The sequence below is a fragment of the Poromitra crassiceps genome (genome assembly GCF_964638095.1).
Source record: "Poromitra crassiceps genome assembly, chromosome: 2".
In the NCBI taxonomy this organism is placed as follows: Eukaryota; Metazoa; Chordata; class Actinopteri; order Beryciformes; family Melamphaidae; genus Poromitra; species Poromitra crassiceps.
The window spans coordinates 50,809,185-50,832,244 of NC_139624.1; the positions used below are offsets into that span (position 1 = coordinate 50,809,185).

At 47.6% G+C, this 23,060-nt stretch overlaps 1 protein-coding gene across 1 annotated transcript in view; it reads left to right on the forward strand.

The window, feature by feature from the left end:
* The window catches only part of recql (RecQ helicase-like), a 35,432-nt gene that overhangs the window by 6,062 nt on the left and 6,310 nt on the right, over positions 1-23,060 (forward strand). The window contains exons 5-13 of the mRNA XM_083657524.1: positions 170-276; positions 3,755-3,953; positions 17,343-17,509; positions 17,822-17,903; positions 18,087-18,235; positions 18,469-18,586; positions 18,693-18,831; positions 18,998-19,089; positions 19,313-19,529. Of these exons, the coding sequence (XP_083513650.1) occupies positions 170-276; positions 3,755-3,953; positions 17,343-17,509; positions 17,822-17,903; positions 18,087-18,235; positions 18,469-18,586; positions 18,693-18,831; positions 18,998-19,089; positions 19,313-19,529 (1,270 nt within the window). The remainder of the gene's footprint in view (positions 1-169; positions 277-3,754; positions 3,954-17,342; positions 17,510-17,821; positions 17,904-18,086; positions 18,236-18,468; positions 18,587-18,692; positions 18,832-18,997; positions 19,090-19,312; positions 19,530-23,060) is intronic.

Below are 23,060 nucleotides of genomic sequence, written 5' to 3' on the forward strand. Positions count from 1 at the left end.
CACACACAGTTTCACAATCTTTGATCTGATGCCTCCTTACATCGTTCATGCTCTCAAACACCACTTTCCCAGTTCATCAGTTAATCATGTTTGTTCTGCAAGCACATACAGGTCTGCTGAACATCTGTCCTACTGTAGTCAAGTGTGTGTGTGTGTGTGTGTGTGTCAGGTTTTACCCTGGTTGTCAGTCCCCTAGTGTCCCTAATGGAGGACCAGCTCATGTACCTGAAGTCCATCAATGTGTCAGCAGTCACGCTCAACGCTTCCAGCAGCAAGGTGATAACTGACGGCTTACTTTATCTCATCTCACTTTGTGTGTGTGGTTCTCTGGTTTGTGCCTGTGTTTCTCTGGTTTGTGCGTGTGGTTCTCTGGTTTGTGTGTGTGGTTCTCTGGTTTGTGTGTGTGGTTCTCTGGTTTGTGCGTGTGGTTCTCTGGTTTGTGTGTGTGGTTCTCTGGTTTGTGTGTGTGGTTCTCTGGTTTGTGTGTGTGGTTCTCTGGTTTGTGCCTGTGGTTCTCTGGTTTGTGCGTGTGGTTCTCTGCTTTGTGAGTGTGGTTCTCTGGTTTGTGCCTGTGTTTCTCTGGTTTGTGCGTGTGGTTCTCTGGTTTGTGCCTGTGTTTCTCTGGTTTGTGCGTGTGGTTCTCTGGTTTGTGTGTGTGGTTCTCTGGTTTGTGTGTGTGGTTCTCTGGTTTGTGTGTGTGGTTCTCTGGTTTGTGCCTGTGGTTCTCTGGTTTGTGCGTGTGGTTCTCTGCTTTGTGAGTGTGGTTCTCTGGTTTGTGCGTGTGTTTCTCTGCTTTGTGCGTGTGGTTCTCTGGTTTGTGCGTGTGTTTCTCTGCTTTGTGCGTGTGGTTCTCTGGTTTGTGCGTGTGTTTCTCTGCTTTGTGCGTGTGGTTCTCTGGTTTGTGCGTGTGGTTCTCTGGTTTGTGTGTGTGTTTCTCTGCTTTGTGCGTGTGGTTCTCTGGTTTGTGTGTGTGTTTCTCTGCTTTGTGCGTGTGGTTCTCTGGTTTGTGTGTGTGGTTCTCTGGTTTGTGTGTATGGTTCTCTGTGTGTGTGTTTCTCTGCTTTGTGCGTGTGGTTCTCTGCTTTGTGTGTGTGGTTCTCTGGTTTGTGTGTGTGGTTCTCTGTGTCTGTGGTTCTCTGGTTTGTGTGTGTGGTTCTCTGGTTTGTGTGTGTGGTTCTCTGTGTCTGTGGTTCTCTGGTTTGTGTGTGTGGTTCTCTGGTTTGTGTGTGTGGTTGTCTGTTTGTGTGTGTGTTTCTCTGCTTTGTGCGTATGGTTCTCTGGTTTGTGTGTGTGGTTCTCTGGTTTGTGTGTGTGGTTCTCTGGTTTGTGTGTGGTTCTCTGTGTCTGTGGTTCTCTGGTTTGTGCGTGTGGTTCTCTGGTTTGTGTTTGTGGTTCTCTGGTTTGTGTGTGTGGTTCTCTGGTTTGTGTGTGTGGTTATCAGTTTGTGTGTGTGTTTCTCTGCTTTGTGCATGTGGTTCTCTGGTTTGTGTGTGTGGTTCTCTGGTTTGTGTGTGTGGTTCTCTGTGTCTGTGGTTCTCTGGTTTGTGTGTGTGGTTCTCTGGTTTGTGTGTGTGGTTATCTGTTTGTGTGTGTGTTTCTCTGCTTTGTGCGTGTGGTTCTCTGGTTTGTGCGTGTGGTTCTCTGCTTTGTGAGTGTGGTTCTCTGGTTTGTGCCTGTGTTTCTCTGGTTTGTGCGTGTGGTTCTCTGGTTTGTGCCTGTGTTTCTCTGGTTTGTGCGTGTGGTTCTCTGGTTTGTGTGTGTGGTTCTCTGGTTTGTGTGTGTGGTTCTCTGGTTTGTGTGTGTGGTTCTCTGGTTTGTGCCTGTGGTTCTCTGGTTTGTGCGTGTGGTTCTCTGCTTTGTGAGTGTGGTTCTCTGGTTTGTGCGTGTGTTTCTCTGCTTTGTGCGTGTGGTTCTCTGGTTTGTGCGTGTGTTTCTCTGCTTTGTGCGTGTGGTTCTCTGGTTTGTGCGTGTGTTTCTCTGCTTTGTGCGTGTGGTTCTCTGGTTTGTGCGTGTGGTTCTCTGGTTTGTGTGTGTGTTTCTCTGCTTTGTGCGTGTGGTTCTCTGGTTTGTGTGTGTGTTTCTCTGCTTTGTGCGTGTGGTTCTCTGGTTTGTGTGTGTGGTTCTCTGGTTTGTGTGTATGGTTCTCTGTGTGTGTGTTTCTCTGCTTTGTGCGTGTGGTTCTCTGCTTTGTGTGTGTGGTTCTCTGGTTTGTGTGTGTGGTTCTCTGTGTCTGTGGTTCTCTGGTTTGTGTGTGTGGTTCTCTGGTTTGTGTGTGTGGTTCTCTGTGTCTGTGGTTCTCTGGTTTGTGTGTGTGGTTCTCTGGTTTGTGTGTGTGGTTGTCTGTTTGTGTGTGTGTTTCTCTGCTTTGTGCGTATGGTTCTCTGGTTTGTGTGTGTGGTTCTCTGGTTTGTGTGTGTGGTTCTCTGGTTTGTGTGTGGTTCTCTGTGTCTGTGGTTCTCTGGTTTGTGCGTGTGGTTCTCTGGTTTGTGTTTGTGGTTCTCTGGTTTGTGTGTGTGGTTCTCTGGTTTGTGTGTGTGGTTATCAGTTTGTGTGTGTGTTTCTCTGCTTTGTGCATGTGGTTCTCTGGTTTGTGTGTGTGGTTCTCTGGTTTGTGTGTGTGGTTCTCTGTGTCTGTGGTTCTCTGGTTTGTGTGTGTGGTTCTCTGGTTTGTGTGTGTGGTTATCTGTTTGTGTGTGTGTTTCTCTGCTTTGTGCGTGTGGTTCTCTGGTTTGTGTGTGTGGTTCTCTGGTTTGTGTGTGTGGTTCTCTGGTTTGTGTGTGGTTCTCTGGTTTGTGTGTGTGGTTCTCTGTGTCTGTGGTTCTCTGGTTTGTGCGTGTGGCTCTCTGGTTTGTGTTTGTGGTTCTCTGGTTTGTGTGTGTGGTTCTCTGGTTTGTGTGTGTGTTTCTCTGCTTTGTGCGTGTGTTTCTCTGCTTTGTGCGTGTGGTTCTCTCGTTTGTGTGTATGGTTCTCTGGTTTGTGTGTGTGGTTCTCTGGTTTGTGTGTGTGGTTCTCTGTGTCTGTGGTTCTCTGGTTTGTGCATGTGGTTCTCTGGTTTGTGTGTATGGTTCTCTGGTTTGTGTGTGTGGTTCTCTGTGTGTGTTTCTCTGCTTTGTGCGTGTGGTTCTCTGCTTTGTGTCTGTGGTTCTCTGGTTTGTGTGTGTGGTTCTCTGTGTGTGTGATTCTCTGGTTTGTGTGTGTGGTTCTCTCTGTATGTGGTTCTCTGGTTTGTGTGTGTGGTTCTCTCTATGTGGTTCTCTGGTTTGTGTGTGTGGTTCTATGTTTCTGTGTGTGCTGTGTGGTACTCTCTGTTTGTGTGGTTCTCTGGTTTGTGTGTGGTACTCTGTGTGTGTGTGTGGTTCTCTTGTTCTCTTGTGTATATTTGACAGGATGGGGAGGACCTAGATTAGACCTAGCTCTCTGTAGTGTACACAGTACACACAGTGCACAGTACGGTCGTCGGTACAACAGCTATTTCTCAAACCAGTGTACGAAAATCCCACGTCATACTTGAAATTACCACTAGGGGACTGAAGTGACCGTTGTCTCCCAGCCAGCAGCTCACATTTCAACATAATCAAAGGCACCTAAACATCAGCTGTAGAGGGAGGAGAGCGCATTACTTATTCACTAACCCCCACTCCGATTTTACAACAACTCGTGTGGATTTGACCCGGCAAAGTTCCAGGAAGACTGTCTAAAAAGTATTGAATCTTGAATCTGTAAATGTTACAATACAAGTTTTTTATGGTCCTAGGAACACACCAAAACAGTCATGGCTGCAATGACGGACCCGGCGGCTCCTTACAAGCTGTTGTACGTGACTCCAGAGAAGATCGCAAAGAGCAAGATGCTGATGTCTCGCCTGGAGAAGGCCTACAACGCAGACCGGCTGAGTCGCATCGCTGTGGATGAGGTGCACTGCTGCAGCCAGTGGGGCCACGACTTCAGACCTGGTGAGACGACACACAGTGGCCCTCACTAGGGTGGGGGGAGGAAACACTTAAAGCCTTGATATACTTCCACATCAAACCCCTCGGCGCATCCGGCGAGCCTGCTGGCGCAGCCTGCGTGCTGCTCCTCGAAAATGTGACTCGACGCAGCTGACGCGAACAGCGCGAGTATAATATAATATATATGGGGAGATAACAGGAGAGAGTGAAAGCTATTGTCAAGTAGGGATGTCGACCGATAACCGTTTAACTGATAATCGACCGTTTCAACATTAACCGTTTAATACTTTCAGTTAAACGGTTAAAAAGAAAAGTTGCACGTGCCCTTTAACACATGCCATGCCATGTAAAATTGTGGGGGAGTGCCTGATAATCATGTTGTTGTGGTTGTTGTTGTTTCCCTCTGGATCGGGTACATTAGTGCATTAATCATTGTGATTGATAGTAAAACATTACTTTTTCTTCACTGGCTCATTCAGTCTCACTCTTGTTACAAGTTCGGTTATAAGCTCGAGTCTAGGGGCAAACAAATGGCACCGCAACTCTGCAACATGAAAGAAATGCGGCTGTCATCAAAGAGAAATTAAAGTGTGGCTCACCTGGCGAAGCTATTGCAGTCCGGCCCAGGTGTGGTGGTGAGGCTCTCTTCCTCGGACAGCTCAGGCGGTTGAGGATGAGTGGAGATTGACAACTCCACCTCTGTTCATTTAGACGCGTTACAAAACTCAAAACACACACTGGCAAATAACGTGACATAAAACAAAGACAAAACTGGGACTCTCAACTGTCTGGCTCGTCTTCTGCGTAGATTTCAAGAGAGAGCAATCGCTGCATCCGGGCTTATTAAATACCTGCCCACCCCGTACATCATTTCCTGAGCCAACCCCTTTCTCTCAATGACAGCCATCAAAATAGGAACGGATATATAATACATATAAACAATCATAGCATCCTATCTAGTTTTTACCATGTTCCAAAGATGCAGACATGAAGCGGTCTAATTGACGATTGAAAAGTATCAATTAACGTTACTCTTTACTGTCCAACACATGCCAGTTCAGATAAATTGTTTCACAACGAGAGACGGCGGACTGGCCGCTGCACTCAGCCTAGCCCCTTTCGTGACCTTCCAAGTATAATAATTAATAATAATTAATCACCTCGCCTCCAGAGTCATGCCCAAGCTGTCTAAATCAGCGATACGCACATTGAAATGGGCATTCATTATTATTAATTATTATACCTGGACGGTCAGGAAAGGGGCGCTACCTACCTACAGCCCTGATATACTTGAAACGGACAGCTGCGTGGCATGGACGCGTAGTTCTCTTATAGTCTACTTGTTTCCGGAGTTGTGGATAAGGACGTGTGAAGAGAGGGGGGGACTATTTTTGGCAGATCTCAAAAGCAGGTAAACCACTGTGGGATTAGTGAGAATGTTGCTAAAAGGAGGAGATAGCGATGCGCCCTGCAGCCTGTCATCTGCGGAAACACTGCATTTTTTTATTTATTTTTTATTTAACCTTTATTTAGACAGGCGAGTCATTAAGAACAAATTCTTATTTAAGGGGTAAGGGAGAGGGGCTGCAAAAAGAGTCAAGTTAAGGATAAAAAAGGATAAAAACAGTGCATTATAAAAACAGGGTATAAAACATATCAACATTCACATATAAAGTATGGAGGGAGGGGGGGGGGCAGGATACGAACCCGGATTAGGGTAAGGGGGGGTGGGCGGGGGGAGACAGGGTAAATGGCTAAAGTGCACTAGAGAAATATAACATAGGATAGAGCCAAATAACACAGCATAACACAACACGGCACAGAATAGAACCAACACAACACAGCACAACGCAGCACAACAAGACAAAACAATACAGCATAAACCAAACAAAACACAGCATGATGGGGGAAGGGGGTAGAGGGAGGGAGGGAGGGGGTAGAGAGGGAGGGAGGGGGGGATGGGAAGAAGGGAGGGGGGAGGGAGGAGAAGGGGAAGGGGGTAGAGGGAGGGGGGATGGGAAGAAGGGAGGGGGAGGGGAGGAGAAGGGGAAGGGGGTAGAGGGAGGGGGGATGGGAAGAAGGGAGGGGAGGAAAAGGGGATGGGGGTAGAGGGAGGGAAGGGGTAAAGAGGGAGGGGGGATGGGAAGAAGGGGGGGTAGGAAAAGGAGAAGGGGGAGGGGGTAGAGGGTGGGAGGGGGTAGAGAGGTAGAGGGGGGGTAGGAAAAGGAGAAGGGGGAGGGGGGGGTACTATGAGGGGGGGAAGCAGGCACAGCGGTCAACAAAGAGCTGTTGGAGTTTCTGTCTGAAGATGGAAAGTGATGTCAGGGTTGCGAGTTTGAGGGTGCTCTGAAGAATATTCCAGTCATATGCTGCTGCAAAACGGAAGGAGGTGCGGCTGAAGACAGTTCTATAAGCGGTTGAGCTGGGGATAGAAAGCTGGATGTACCCGCTTGATCTTGTGCTATAAGTGTTTGTTGCTATGTGGAGGAGAGATGAGAGGTAATGTGGTGTCTTGCCTAGTATAGACTTAAAAATAAAGTGGTGCCAATGGAGGGATCGCCAGGTTTTAAGGGAGGGCCAGTCTACCAGATTGTAGAGGTCACAATGGTGAGTCTGGAAGGGTGCGTTGGTGGCGAAGCGGATAGCTGAGTGGTGGAGCGTGTCTAATTTTTTGAGGGCTGATGCTGAGGCTGTTCTATAAATGATATCGCCGTAGTCCAGAATCGGGAGAATTGTCATCTTGACGAGGGTGTGTTTGGCCAGGTGAGTAAAGGAGGATTTATTGCGGAAGAGGAGGGCTAATCTTGCTTTGATTTTAGTCTGAAGGTTGTTGATGTGTGTACTGAAAGAAAGGGATGAGGCGGCTGCATGCTCTTCAAAGTGGAAATTCGTTCACCAGCAACACATTTTCGTACTGAACTTTTAAAATTAATTTCTGCTGATTTTATTAGACTAATTCTGACACCTGCAGTAACATAATTCATTTGTGAATTTTGAGTATGGATTTTTTTTCCGTCTGTCCGCGTTTCCCCTTTCTGCAATGCGTGCAGCTCTTAAAGCAGTAGCCTATCGGAGGAATGTTTTTGTTTAGTGTGCTGGAGGATTCAACTTGTCTTTTTGTTTTGTTAATGTGTTTCTTTCTGCTTGTAGACGTAAAAATAACGCTTTCTAATAAAAAAAATAAAGCATTTGTTGTGGTAATTGTTTAATGGGGCACAGACAGTCAAATAGCGCATTTTAATCTTCTCGGTTAACCGATCAATAGTCTGCTAATGATGGTCGGTTGTCGGTCGAAAAAAAATCCCTATTACCCTATTATCAAGTATATGCACTACATTCTCTCCTTGGGCTAACTTCTAGTCATTGAAATCCTACTGAAATCACACAATTTACTCATTTTGCTGGGGACTGCCCTGCGACCCCTCGTCAAGCCGACGTTCGACTATATAGGACCAGCTGCCGCCGGCAAGGCTCCAAGTTGAGGTGATCGCGGAAGTATATTTCAAGCTTTACAGTCTACAATACTTGAGGTAGCTTCAGCCTAGCTATTCACCTTATGTAGCCCTACCCACTTGACCCAGTTACAGTACGACTTAGTGTTACGACTTCCTGTTCAAAACCCATCTGTTTTACCTGCAGCCTATACCACGAAGCAAGATTAGTGGCTTAGCGAGGTAACTTCAGGGTTAACCCTAGGAGACCGATGGAGGGCGAGTCCGAGACGAGACCGAGACCATCAAAATGTGGTCTTGAGACCGGTCTCGAGACCAAGACCGGTCTATAAAAAGCGTGTTTCACAAATCCGATCACGGCAGTTCTTTGTATGTACATCAAACACATACTATATGCTCATGTATTTGTATCTATTGGGGCGCTATTTTTGACGATTTGTATGACATTTATGGGTCTCTGGAACAAACAAGTCGCAGAAATGTCTGTCCCCGCTGGCCAGCCTGTCGGCACAGTCTATACGGGTTGTCCCCGCTGGCCAGCCTGTGGGCACAGAGTCTATATGGGTTGTCCCTGCTGGCCAGCCTGTGGGCACAGAGTCTATACAGGTTGTCCCTGCTGGCCAGCCTGTGGGCACAGAGTCTATACAGTAGGGCTGTGGCGATTCACTTATCTCCCGATTCGATACTATCACGATTCTTGGGTGCCGATTCGATTTATATTGCGATTCTTAAGTATTGCGATTCTACGATTATTGCGATTCGATATTACGATTTATTGCGATTTTTGTTTATTTTTTTCTTTTCTTTTTTCAGTTTGTTTGCTTTTTTACACTAGATTAGAACATGGGAAAAGTTGAATCATACACTAGAGACTGTATATTATATATCATGAGTAGGGCTGGGCGATATAGTTAAAAACAGGGGCGGACTGGGATCATAATTCAGGCCGGGCATTAGATACCAAGCAGGCCAGGCCGATATGGGCCAACGTGAAATTTGGGCCGTTTGAAGCCAGATTTGGGCCGTTTGAAGTCCAATTTTACAATGAGATGCACCCACTTTAACCCTGAAGTGTAATTATTACTTCAGACTAACTAATAAAGTAATAAAACCACTAGTAAACCAGTAGGCGGCGCCTGGCCTGCTGTTCAGTGAGTGGCCTGACTGCAAGCACACAATTTATTTATTTTTTTTATTTTTTTTATTTTTTTTTGCGATTATCGATTCTGGAATAAAAGATCGATCCAAAAAATCGTGACATTAAAAATCGCGATACTTAGGTGAATCGATTTTTTCCCCCACCCCTACTATACAGGTTGTCCCTGCTGGCCAGCCTGTGGGCACAGAGTCTATGCGGGTTGTCCCTGCTGGCCAGCCTGTGGGCACAGAGTCTATACGGGTTGTCCCTGCTGGCCAGCCTGTGGGCACAGAGTCTATACAGGTTGTCCCTGCTGGCCAGCCTGTGGGCACAGAGTCTATGCGGGTTGTCCCTGCTGGCCAGCCTGTGGGCACAGAGTCTATACGGGTTGTCCCTGCTGGCCAGCCTGTGGGCACAGAGTCTATACGGGTTGTCCCTGCTGGCCAGCCTGTGGGCACAGAGTCTATACGGGTTGTCCCTGCTGGCCAGCCTGTGGGCACAGAGTCTATACGGGTTGTCCGCTGGCCAGCCTGTGGGCACAGAGTCTATACAGGTTGTCCCCGCTGGCCAGCCTGTGGGCACAGAGTCTATACAGGTTGTCCCCGCTGGCCAGCCTGTGGGCACAGTCTATACGGGTTGTCCCTGCTGGCCAGCCTGTGGGCACAGAGTCTATACGGGTTGTCCCTGCTGGCCAGCCTGTGGGCACAGAGTCTATACGGGTTGTCCCTGCTGGTCAGCCTGTGGGCACAGAGTCTATACGGGTTGTCCCTGCTGGCCAGCCTGTGGGCACAGAGTCTATACGGGTTGTCCCTGCTGGCCAGCCTGTCGGCAAAGAGTCTATATGGGAAAATGTTTACACTCTATACACTGCACGGGTATTCCGCTAGTTTTGATAGTATTCAGTGCTCGTCTTTGTCCTCTAGGTACAACAACAGGTGAACGTGTAATTCACAGAAGTGGAATTTCCTTGGTTTAAACATGTTTTTCACTCACATGAATTAATCAAATGAAATGATTCCATTATATTCAAGATTCAAGATTTTTATTGTCACTCCGTGGTACAAGTATCATGTGTGAAATTCTTGTGCTGTGGACTCCGTTTACAACATAGTACAAATATAACAGGCCATATGAGTGCAAAAACAACAAGAGACACAACAAGCAATAAGGCAGTAGAGTGATAAGACAAGTCAGAGACAGTGGCATATTCACTGCACATAGGTGCACATGTCATGTGCATACTTTAGACGTGCTTAAACATTTTAAATTCGACGTATTTGACGTACAGGTGCAAATAGCATATACCTAATTAAACATTAGACATACATAATGGTAGCAGCTACAGTACGGTACAGTACAGCTACTACACTATTTGTGTATGTTAAGGAGTCTCGTGGCCTGTGGGAAGAAACTGTCCCTCAAGCGATTTGTGCGTGCTTTTGGGACCCTGTATCTCCTCCCTGAGGGTAACAGGGAGAACAGGCTGTTGTGGGGATGGTTTGTGTCTTTGATGATCTTCAGGGACCTCCTGAGGCACCGCTGGTTATACAGTTCCTGCAGTTCTGGCAGCTCACATCCTGTTACATGCTGGGCCGCGCGTCTCACTCTTCGTAGCGCCCTGCGGTCCATGGTGGTACAGTTCCCGTACCAGGTGGTGAAGCAGCCAGTCAGCAGGCTTTCAATGGTGCCTCTGTAGAAGTCCCTAAGGATTTCTGGCCTTAGCCCAAATTTCTTCAGGCGCCTGAGTCCGTGTAGTCGCTGTTGGGCCTTTTTGACAACAGTGGTGGTGTGACCGGCCCATGTCAGGTCCTGGTGGATGTTGACTCCCAGGTACTTGAAGCTGTCCACCCTTTCCACCACTGTGCCGTTGATGGCGCCCCCCCCCCCCCCCCTCCTGTAGTCTACAATGATCTCCTTGGTCTTGGAGACGTTCAGAGAGAGGTGGTTGTCCTGGCACCATTGTTCCAGGGCCCCCACCTCCTCTCTGTAGGCCGTCTCGTCGCCCCCGGAGATCAGCCCCACGACAGCTGTGTCGTCTGCAAACTTCACGATGGTATTCGAAGTTTGAGTCGCCACGCAGTCGTGGGTGTAGAGGTCGTACCAGAAGGGGCTGGAGACGCACCCCTGGGGCGCTCCTATGCTGATGGTCAGTGGGGAGGAGGTGAGAGCGCATGCGTCAGAGTTGTGTTTCACCCGCCAGCAGCTCCTGCAACTCTATGCTTTTTTATTCATTTCTAAGCGTTATTTTTTATCTTACACGCTAGCGCTTGGTTGTTTTAGCTTTTTATGTTATAATTATAAAAAGTCTCGACAATCGGTCGCTTTGATCCTACATTTTAAGTGGTTTTAAAAAAATCTTCCGGGTGCGGTTGGCGCCCAATCCCTGCCTGCTTAGCTTGACAGCTGCTAGCTATTGCTAGCCTCAAACACCAATCTGAGACATCGGAGACCAAGGCTACAGAATCCGCTTACCAGAGGTTGTCCCACCGCAGCAGGCCCAGTCTTTGGGCCTGTGTCGGTAAGTTTTGATCCAACTAAAGACCTCCTGTGCACGTCTACTTTCCGCTGTGGGCTACCGTTGTGTAGCCCTCGCGGGTAAGTCTCGCCCTGTACCTCTGGCTGCCTGCTAAACGTTCCACCAGCATCATTCACCTTGTTAAAAAATCACTTTTACTGGCCATAGTATTTCTTTCCCCAGCATCCACCACCAGACATAAGGCATGGGTCCACTTACCTCACCATCCAGCTGTGATCGCTGTGATCGCCTGTCCCAGAAAGTGTCCGAGTTGGAGGGGAGGATATCCACGCTCTATCTGCTCAGGGACGAGGAGCTGATCCTCGACTCCCTGGTCTCCATCTGCCCTGCCATCGTAACTTCAGTCCCCGGAGAGGTTTCCACGGACTCTGTGGTCTCCGTGGGCCCCCCCGGCGCCACCGCAAAACTTGGGGAACTGGACTCCACTGTTCTGTCTCTAGGAGGGACGGCTGAGCGCTGGTTCCATCTCGGGGCCAAGCCCAAGATCCCGCTAAACTCCACTCCTGCTCAGCCCTGGTCATCTGTTAGTCGGGGTAAACTCGGTGGTAAATCGGGTCCCTGTTTTCATCCACCACAGCCCCCCCCGCTTACCACCAGCAATAAATACTCCATCTTGAACGAGCTTGACTTTCCCCCACTCCACGATCACAACACCCCCTCGCAATCGCCATCACACCCACCCCGCTCGGATCTGTCCAAGCCGTCTGGCCCAGCTACTGACCCGTCCTCACGGTACCATGCCCCTCTCCCCCGACTAGGGTCAATCAACTTCACCCCTCACCCTGCCACTACTTCTCCGATTAAGTTGGCTAGTATTGCTGTCTCCTCTCCGGTCACTGTTACTGGCCAGCCCGCCAACCAGTTTAGCTCTGAGCCTGGTCAGCAAACCAAGCGCCGGGGGCCGTCCCCCTCCTCCCGACGCAGGCTACTGAAGGAGGCTGTAGTGAACATTCGGTCCGGTGCTTTTCCTTGTCCGCAGCTAGCGGAGGATCCCTCTCTCCCCACGTCTGTCTGCAACACACAGCCGTCTCCTCGCCCTCTTTTCTCCCCGACATCATTAATAGTTGGGGACTCCATTATCCGAAATGTCCGTTTCTTTAACGCTGCCACTCACTGTTTCCCCGGGGCTACAGTCCCTACTATCCTGGATAGGCTTCCAGGGTTGCTGCTTTCACTCCCGTCCTCTATTAAACGGGTAATTGTCCACGTGGGGTCAAACGACACCGCTCGTCAACAGTCTGAGCTGACCAAACAAGATTTTAGGCGTCTCTTCACACTCTTAAATAGTTGTGGAAAGTCCGTTTTCTTCTCTGGTCCTACTCCCACATTATTCCGTGGGATAGGACGTTTTAGCAGAATCCTCAGCCTCCACACCTGGCTCCAGTCCGAATGCAGCAAGCGCGATATATGCTTCATTGACAATTTTAATTTGTTCTGGAATCGTTCGTCTTTCTTTAGGGGAGACGGCATCCATCCAAACAAACTGGGATCACAAGTACTGGCTGCAAACATTCAGCATGCAGTGCCAGTGTTGCCAGATGGCAAATGTTGAATTATCGTACCAGAGGGTCAAAATTATCGTTTTTGGAGTGAAATTATCGTACGCCCCCTCCCCAGCGCGGCGCGCCTACGGCGCGCCAAAGTCGGGGGGCCTGCGGCTGATCACAGGCTACTTTTTGGACTTGGCATGATCTTTCAACACTGTGATCTCAGCCTGTGTTGCAACAACAACAAAACACCCTGCACGTATTGGCTGCAAATATGTTGTTTGAAGAGATGATTGTATAAACAGATAGAGTGATAGACGTAGGATTTGTCTGTGTCACAAAATGATGAAATTATCGTACATTTGGGGGATTTTGGGATTATTGATCGTACATCGTACAGAGGTCGAAATTATCGTACAAATACGATAATTATCGTACGTCTGGCAACGCTGTGCAGTGCACTGCGCATGCGCCACACCTGAATGACTTTCTTCCTCTACAGTTCCACAACAGTCCACTGCTCCGACCACTGCTCCGACCACTAGCCCCCCCTACTGTCAAAATAATTGTACTGCGCCTTCTTCCATTCCTGTCCACATAACCAATAGATATGTTAGCCCCTTTCATCTGTCTCCCTTTTCCGCCTCTCCTCCTACGATAACCCCTGTTCCCAATAACCCAATCTCCATGTTTCCCATCACTGTGTATCCCATCCCAACAGTATGTCATCGCCGAACCAATCACACTCATAATAATCTCATCCACTGTAATTCTCCTGGCAGCAATGCTATCCCCACGAGTCAGCCCATTCAATTCGGCTTCATCAACATCCGCTCTCTCACTAATAAAGCGCTGCTAATCAATGATTTGATTACAGAGCACAATATCGATGTCATGGGATTATGTGAAACATGGCTAACACCAAACGAAGCCTTCTCACTGAACGAAGCGTCCCCCTCTAATTTCACAAATATGCATGTTGCACGGACATCTAAAAAAGGTGGAGGCGTCGCTCTAATTTATAAGTCACGTTTGGATTTTTCTCACGATCAGAAACACAGCCTCACATCTTGTGAAATACTCTCCATGCGCCCCTTAAATATTGCTGGCCTGGGAGCGCTCCGCCTCGTTTTCCTCTATCGCCCACCTGGGCCCTACTCCTCTTTTCTCGATGAGTTTTCCACCTTCCTTTTCGACCTCGTGACCCACGCCGACAATATTATTATCACCGGTGACTTTAATGTCCATGTAAATCGTGCAACTGACTCACTCTGCAAGGCTTTCATGTCCCTGGTTGACGCCTTCGGCTTTGCGCAGCTGGTTCATGACCAGACGCACTCCAGTGGCAACACACTTGATCTTGTCCTTACCCGCGGTACTATTAAGATATCCGATCTGTCAGTTCTAGCATACCCTCCAATTCTCTCAGATCACTACCTCATTAAATTTAAAGTTGATTTGCCCCACCAACAGCCATTCCAGAATGATACATATAGCACTCGCCGTATAGATAACTCCACCATTACTGTTCTCACTGACCTGTTACCAACATCACTTTCATCTCTCCCAGAACACATCAATTCCCTTAACGATTTTACAAACGACTTTAACTCAATTCTACTCGCCTCGTTGGACTCTACTGCACCCTTGTGTGTAAAATCCCGCCGTCAAATAAAACCCTCCTCCTGGTATACCGAGGAGACACGTGCCCAAAAACGGATCTGCAGAAAACTGGAACGAAAATGGCGCTCATCCAAGCTGGAGGTTTTTAAACTCACCTGGAGTGAGAGCCTTACCAAATACAAGCGTATGCTCTCTGCTGCCCGAACCCTTTATCTATCCAACCTCATCAATAACAATAAAGATAACCCAAATTTTTTATTTGACACCATCACAAAACTCACCCGCCAACCCCCTCCCACCACAAACTCTCCATTTACAGCCAATGACTTCCTCCACTTCTTCAACAACAAAATCATAGGTATTAGAGACGAAATAATAATCTCCCTATCCAATAAGGTTACAACCCCCCCGCTCAGCCCTCCTCTGAGAGCCTTAGATGAGACCATCATTCTCTCAGACTTTGATACCATCTCCCTCGACGCTCTCTCCAAAATAATAATGTCATCCAAACCCACAACCTGCTTATTCGACCCTCTCCCTGCAAAACTAATTAAACTACTTTTCCCAACATTAGGCACTACCATACTCACCATCTTTAATAAGTCTCTGCTATCCGGCACCGTGCCCACTTCTTTCAAAACAGCCGTTATCAGACCATTACTCAAAAAACCAAACCTGGACCCCGAAATCTTAAACAACTTCAGACCCATCTCTAACCTCCCATTCCTCTCGAAAGCCCTCGAGAAAATAGTCTCAACCCAATTAATCGATCATCTCACAAACAATAGCCTCCTCGATCCTTTTCAATCAGGTTTCAGATCACTTCACAGCACCGAGACTGCACTTACTAAAGTCACCAACGACCTTCTCATGGCATCTGATAATAATTCCTCCTCACTCCTCATCCTGCTAGACCTAAGTGCCGCCTTCGACACTATTGACCACAACATCCTGCTAGACCGCCTACGCCACTATGTGGGCATCCGTGGAACGGCACTCGCCTGGATCAAATCCTATCTGTCTGACAGAACGCACTGTGTTTCACACAAAAACGTCATATCATCATTCTCCCCCGTACTGTTTGGTGTACCACAGGGATCCGTCCTGGGTCCACTATTCTTTGGTGTCTACCTACTGCCCCTAGGTGACATCTTCCGCCGTTTCCATATCAATTTTCACTGTTATGCCGACGACACACAAATCTACATTCCCATCACACCCAACGATCGCTCCAAACTCACAAACCTCAACTCCTGCTTAGCTGCTGTTACTGACTGGATGTCTCATAATTTCCTACACCTCAATGCCAATAAAACCGAGCTCCTCATTATCGGCCCAAAAACCCAACTCCCACTCCTCGCTGACCTTAGCCTGACCATCGACAGCTGCACCATCACCCCGACCTCAACCCTGAAAAACCTTGGCGTGACCTTTGACCCAGCACTTTCTTTTAACGCCCACATTAGAACAATAACCAAAACGGCATTTTTTCACTTACACAACATCGCTAAGATCCGCCCCCTTTTAACTTCACCAGACGCAGAAATTCTAATTCATGCCTTTGTCACATCACGACTCGATTACTGTAATGTACTGTTTTCTGGCCTGCCAACTCAGGCCATTAAAAATCTACAGCTCGTACAAAACGCGGCGGCCAGACTACTTACAAAAACTCGGAAGTTTGATCATGTAACTCCGGTTTTAATTGCCCTCCACTGGCTTCCAATCCAGGCCAGAGCAGATTTTAAAGTGCTTTTATTAGCATATAAATCTTTGCATGGGCTCGCACCGCTTTATTTATCGGAACTACTCATCCCCTATACTCCCACCCGCACCCTCCGCTCACAGGTAGGTAACTACCTCACCGTCCCGAGAATTAATAAAAAAACAGCAGGTAGTAGAGCATTTTCCTACCGTGCTCCCCATCTCTGGAACCAACTTCCCCAATCAGTTAGGGATGCGGGCTCCATTGATGTTTTTAAGACCAGATTAAAAACCCATTTATTCTCAGAAACATGGCACTTCTTGACATTATGCACTCTGCCTTCTGCAATTATTTTTATTTATTTTTTGTATTATGACTTTTTATTCGTTTTCTACTTCTTGCACCATGAATCACCCCTATGTCCTAGCCCATATAATGTATATAGTATTGTTCGTATTTGTATTTTCTGCTGTGTGATGCCTTGATTGTAAAGTGTTTCGAGACCATGTCTCATGGTGATTTTACACTTTAAATAAAGTTGAATTGAATTGAATTGAGGTTGCCCACCCTCACCACCTGGCGGCGATCTGTCAGGAAATCCAGGATCCAGTCGCACATTGCTGTGTTTAGTCCCAGATCCTTGAGCTTGCGTACCAGCCTGGAGGGTACTATGGTGTTGAATGCTGAGCTGTAGTCCACGAACAGCATTCTTACATAGGTGTCCTTCCCCTCCAGGTGGGAGAGGGCGGTGTGGAGCACGTGTGCTACTGCATCCGCTGTGCTCCTGTTGGGGCGGTATGCAAATTGTAGCGGGTCGTGGTCTGGGGGGAGTGTGGGGCGGATCTGTGATATAACCAGCTTTCACCAGAATATATTATGAGAAAAAGTGATCATTACTTGAAAAAAGACTGGGTTCTCTCTATTTTGTCAATCAAGGATTTAAAAGACCTACGATAATTCAAAGAGTACCACAATTTCTTTTTGTTTTGTGTTAATACTTTTTTTGGAGTAGGTGTCCAGTTTTTGGCTTTAACTATTTAAATAGACAGAGATGTCAGTTGATGTGTAACTCTAAGTTTATCCCCAGAAATATGAAGTACAGTATAGTTTCTGTAGACTTGGGGTGATGAAATTCAAGCTCTTCGCTTACCAACACGAGGGTAGCAGGTTCGAGCCCCCGTGTTACCCCCGGCTTGGTCGGGCGTCCATACAGGCACAATTGTGGGTGGGAAGCCGGATTAAGGATATGTGTCCTGGTCAGTGCACTAGTGCCTCCTCTGGTCAGTCGGGGTGCCTGTTCGGGGGAAGAGGAACTGGGGGGAATAGCGTGATCTTCCCACGTGCTACGTCCTATAGGTGAAACTCTGAAGCGGCTGGCGGAAAAAATCGGGGGGGGGGGGGGAAGAGATTAAAAAAAACAATGTTCAAGCTCTTCCTCTCTTTCTCTCCAGATTATAAGCTCCTGGGCATCCTAAAGAGGCAGTTCCCCAAGGTCCCATTGCTAGGGCTGACGGCCACGGCAACCGGCAGCATTCTGATGGACTGTCAGAAGATCCTGTCTGTGCCTCAGCCAATCACACTCACCGCCTCCTTCAACCGGACCAACCTCTACTACGAGGTGGGTGCTATGGCAACTACACACACACACACACACACACACACACACACACACACACACACACACACACACACACACACACACACACACACCTGTCAGCCCCACCTGCTTCATATGCATGTGCGCTCACTGACACACCTGTGTATTTTCATCACACACACGCTATAGCACCTGCTGATGGTCTGACCTTTGTAAATAATCTCCACTGTTTTGCATCGAACATAGAAGTGAATCCAGTGTTGTCTTTGCAAGTACTGGATGCAAGTTTGGCAATAGCTTGTGATACTAAAAGTACAACTGTTTGTTTTGCAGGTTCGTATTAAAGATTCCAATAATGACATATCAATAAGTGACATCTCCTCTCTGATCAAGGACAGATACAAGGACCAGTCAGGTACAATGGCAAACAAGGCCGTTAAGTCTCGTGATTCAATGCAGTTCATACATTTATATGTTAAAATTTACAAAACTCGTTTCAGATATTGCTGAATTGATTATTTGGTTTTCTCACATTTACGCACAAACTTTCCCGAAACTGAATTTATTTTCGAAGGTTTTTGTGACTTGTATGTGGCAGGGATTGTGTACGTGTTCTCCCAGAAGGACGCTGAGGCGGTGTCATCCGCCCTGCAGGAGAAAGGCATCCTGGCCTATCCGTACCACGCTGGCATGGAGCCGGACGACAAGTCACGGGTTCACCGCAAATGGACCACCAACAAAATCCAGGTATATGGGTGGTGCTTAGTGGGGCATCATTCATTATTTCATAGGAGCTTTGGGCAGTGCTCCCCAAATTTCACTACTTAGAGTAGACTACAGTAATTGTCAGAAACTTTTAAATCAAAGCTAGAATTGACTTGAATTTGAATGGTGTTGTCCTTCCTGGCAAAGCAGCCATACTGTAGTTGTACTTGCCGTAGTTGGAATATGTTACAGTATGTCATTGTGTTGCACTGCAGGTGGTGGTAGCTACAGTGGCGTTTGGCATGGGCATTGACAAACCCGACGTCAGGTTTGTCATCCATCACACGATCAGCAAGTCCATCGAGAACTACTACCAGGAGAGCGGACGGGCAGGTAGACCCTGTCTCATTTCTATCATGACATTATACTAGTTTATATTGCTGTAGTATTGGTGCTATGATACTCAATATCACCCTCTCTCTATTCCCTCCACGTCCAGGCAGAGACGACCGTCCGGCGGACTGCATCGTCTTCTTTGGCTTTGCTGACGTCTTCAGGATCAGCACCATGGTGGTGATGGAGAACGTCGGTCAGAAGAAGCTACTGCAGATGGTCGAGTACTGCCAAAACATTGACAGGTAGAGATCATGCACGCACGCACACACACACACACACACACACACACACACACACACACACACACACACACACACACACACACACACACACAGAGAGTCTGGATATGGTGCACAATGTGGCAGGGATGGATTGATGTGATCGTCTCTTCTCTGTTGCTGTGTGAAGGTGTCGGCGGTCGCTCATGGCTGTTCACTTTGACGAAGTCTGGGACGATGAGGGATGCGACCAGATGTGTGATGCATGCCGCCATGGACAAGGTGTGTGTGCTTCGCATCATGGAATCATCCTTGTGTGTGTGATTTCAAAATGTGTGTTCTGTTTTTTTCGCGTCTGGAATGCATTCAGATTAGTTTGAGTCTCCTGTTTTGCGTGACTTGAATTTGGGTCACCGGCCAACTTCTCGAATGATTTCGTAGTTGTTCACGCTTGATTTCGTTTTCTTTTGATCTCCCCATCCCACCAACCCCCCTCCCCCCGCAGACTGCACCACCGTAGACATCAGTCAGCATGCCCGGCAGGTGGTGCAGATAGTGGAGCTGGCAGCGTCCATGGATGAGAAGATGACCCCTCTGAAGGTGGTGGATGCCTGGATGGGGAAAGGCCCCGCCAAGCGCAGGAAGATGATTCAGATCACCACCATGCCTCGGTTGGAGGCGGAGTCTGTTATCGTCCGCCTACTGCTGCTGGGATACCTCAGGTACCGCTTGCTGCTCACTCCAGTGTTCTTATGATGTGGAGCTGGAAGAGCTGGTCTCTTGATGAGTTTCACTTGGTCAAGATTAGAAGGACCCTGTGCCTGAGTCTCAGTAAGGAGCTGTCTTAGTTTTTCCATAATGAACTTGCTGATGTGCTAATACAGGATTACTACCTAGTACTGGAGCACATATAGAAGTAATTTATTTCTATTAATTTATTTCTATTCTGCTCTCTTTTATGTGACTTTGCTTGTGTTGGACTCAATTAGGGATGCACCGGTTGCCATTTTCTTGGCCATTTCCGATTTTTGAATAGTCTGACTTGCCGATACCGATTTTGGCCGATTCCGATTTTCTTTCTAAGAACAATAATTGACGGGTTACAATTTTTTTTTTAACTTTGCTTTAATAGAAAATTAAGATTCATGTCACATTTCTTATCGTTTGCATGAGGTAGGACCATCTCACTCAAACACATCTCAAAATAAAAGTGTTCCAGGTTACTGGACAGAGCTTTTCTTTTTTGTGAAAATACAATGAATATAAAACAATTAATTCCAGTATATCCCACAGCTATCATGCATTTACTTTTCCAAAAGAAAAAAGGTGCAACAGAACATCAAAATGTTATCCATGGACAAGGTGTTTATAGCCTAGGTCTGGAGTCCAGACCTTCGAAGCCACGCCCACTCTACAGTAGTGGATTTGGCTGTTCTTGAGTACCGTAGATGAGGAAATGAGTTTGAGTTGATGAATGTCAGAGTTTACACATAGTCTGAAATTTCCTATGCGTTTTTTTTAAATCTGCCATCCGAAAAAAAAATCATCACGCTCAGAAACCTTGCACACTGAAGTCCAATGCGTTTTATTATTATGTTCGTAGTTCTATTCGCAATACGAAACAAATAGTCCTCTCCTGTATCCACGTTACAACATGACTGACAGATAGCAGCAGCAGCTGATCTGCAGCAGCGGTGATGGGGACTGCAGCTGCAGCAGGTCAGGGAAGGGTAACCATATCATACTGGACACAGGGCTCCATCTCACCTTCACTTCGCCAAGCCGGCTGTGCTGCGCTGTGGCCGGGGAGAGAGAGGGGGCAGTGAGGTGAAGCGAGCTGCTCAGACTGGAGTGGACTCCAGCTGAGCGGGATTCGGCCGAACCTCTGGCTTATTTTCGACTTGCATGTGTGACAAACTGCAAAATTTCCACAATGAGGAGGACATGCTGGCGTGTGTTTCCTTTTGGCTGCAGCCCATCTGTCTCTCTGCCTTGGGGTGCGCGCACGTCACGTGAACGCGTGCATCGTGCAGCTGTAGGTAATTGACCAAACAAAAAACGGGGGGAGCCGACCGGGGCACAAAATCGGCTATGTGGACTGACCGGTGCAGGTCACCGGTTGATGCCGATCAGCTGAAAATCGGCCATTTCCGGTCACGTGCCGATCGATTGGTGCATCCCTAGACTCAATCGGATTTCCTGCTTAATGAGGCAAGTCCAGGTGTGCCATGGGATTTTGTGACAACCAGGGGTTAAATTGAGCTGCCTTGTGCCATCAACTAAAAGGGGAGTCAGACAGCTATAGAATTATTATCAAACATAATGAAATTATGTCACTATTCTAACTGATATCTTAAAATTACGTGCAAAGGTCTTCTTCTTCTTCTTCTTCTTCTTCTTCTTCTTCTTCTTCTTCTTCTTCTTCTTCTTCTTCTTCTTCTTCTTCTTCTTCTTCTTCTTCTTCTTCTTCTTCTTCTTCTTCTTCTTCTTCTTCTTGTCTCACTCTAGACCTGGTTCTTCTTTTTTCAGGTTTCAACTTTGTTTCTCACACCTCCTCAATCTTGGGTGTTGCACCTCGTCTCATGTTCCTCCCTCCGCTCCTCATCCCTCCTGAGCAACGCGCCTTCACCTTCGTGAAGGGGTCCTCCGTTAATAGAGATTTCAGCCCAGGGGCAGAACAAGCCATCGTCTGGTTCCTGGGCCATCATCACAACTGCCTGATGTAGTCACCTGTAGGTCAGCGAATCCATCTCGTGTGAGTGATGTCACTCAACTGGAAGTGATGTCACGCAATTGCTCGACTGTGATGATCAGGCAGTTGTGATGCCATCAGTGATGTCATTTGAGCAAATGTTGAATGCATTTGCAATTGCCCAACTGTGATGTCACTCGTGCAACTGTCATCAGGGGGCACGGTGGCTCAGTGGTAGAGCTGTCGCCTCGCAGTCAGAAGGTCCTGAGTTCGATTCTCACCTGGGACACTGCGGGCGCTGTGGTTGTGTTCCCCCCATATCTTCAGTGCCTACTGCCCAGGTGGGGTATCTCGTCGTAAGGGCCTTTCTGTCTGTGTGGAGTTTGCATGTTCTCCCCGTGCTCCCCCAGGGGGGTTCCTCCGTATATAACCCCCCCCCATTAAAAAAAAACATGCAGAAGATCAGATCGTCATCGTCATCCGACCAGTGACGACAACATCCGAAGTCGGTCCCCGGGCGCTGTACGAGAAAGCGACCACTGCTCCTGGCCTGCCCCCTGGAGGAAAGGACAAAGCCAGGATGGGTTAAATGCAGAGGACAAATTTCACCGGCCACCGTCAGCATGTGTGTGTTTGTGGCCCTCCGTGCATGTGTTGATGTGTAACCGTGTGACAATAAAAGACGGGCTTGTCCGTCTAAAATCGTTATCTTATCTTAGTCACAATTTGTGACGGAAGGGGTGTGTGTGTGTGTGTGTGTGTGTGTGTGTGTGTGTGTGTGTGTGTGTGTGTGTGTGTGTGTGAAGTGATGTCAACTGGAGATGTCACGCAATTGCTTGACTGATGAAAATTATGTCTGCACCGCTTACTTCAGCACCTGTCCTGGGTGTGATGTTTTATGATAATGTTCCCAAGAAGAGTAAAGAGACAGGTGACATTAGTAGTTACTGGGCTTTTATTTTTATTTTACACAGGCAGGGAGTGGCTATAACAGTTACCTGAAGAAACAATGTATGTGTGAATGTGTTGATGAAGATGATTAGTCAACCTGTGTGATTGACACGAGAGATGATCAGAGGGTTGGAGTTTTTACCGCCATCATTATAACAGGGACAGAAGTATGGGTAGAGTTTCTCAGTGAAGGTGCAGCCAGTAAAGGAGTAGATAGGAGCTGCAGCATCTACGACATAAAAGGAGACCAGACCTTCCTCATAATCCACAAACACCCCCACGTTCTGAGGCTTCCTTTTCAGAGAGAGGACGACATCAGGGCCAGCAGCAGCTTTGTACTCATTTCATTCCTCAACAGTATAGCCCAGAAACCATTCTCTGGGCTCAGTGTGATGCCTACTTTCCTGTTGATCGACCCTCTGGCCACTCCTAAAGTCCACTTAGTCTTCCATTTAACCTGAACCTCATAGTAAAACATTCCTGAAGAGAAACTCTGCTTTCCTAAGACATCGATACAAGGAGAAAATCTCTGGGTTGTCGGTTTGATTTTTCCATACATCATCACCATGATGTACTTGTTTCCCATCATCAGACAGGATGAGAAAGGGAT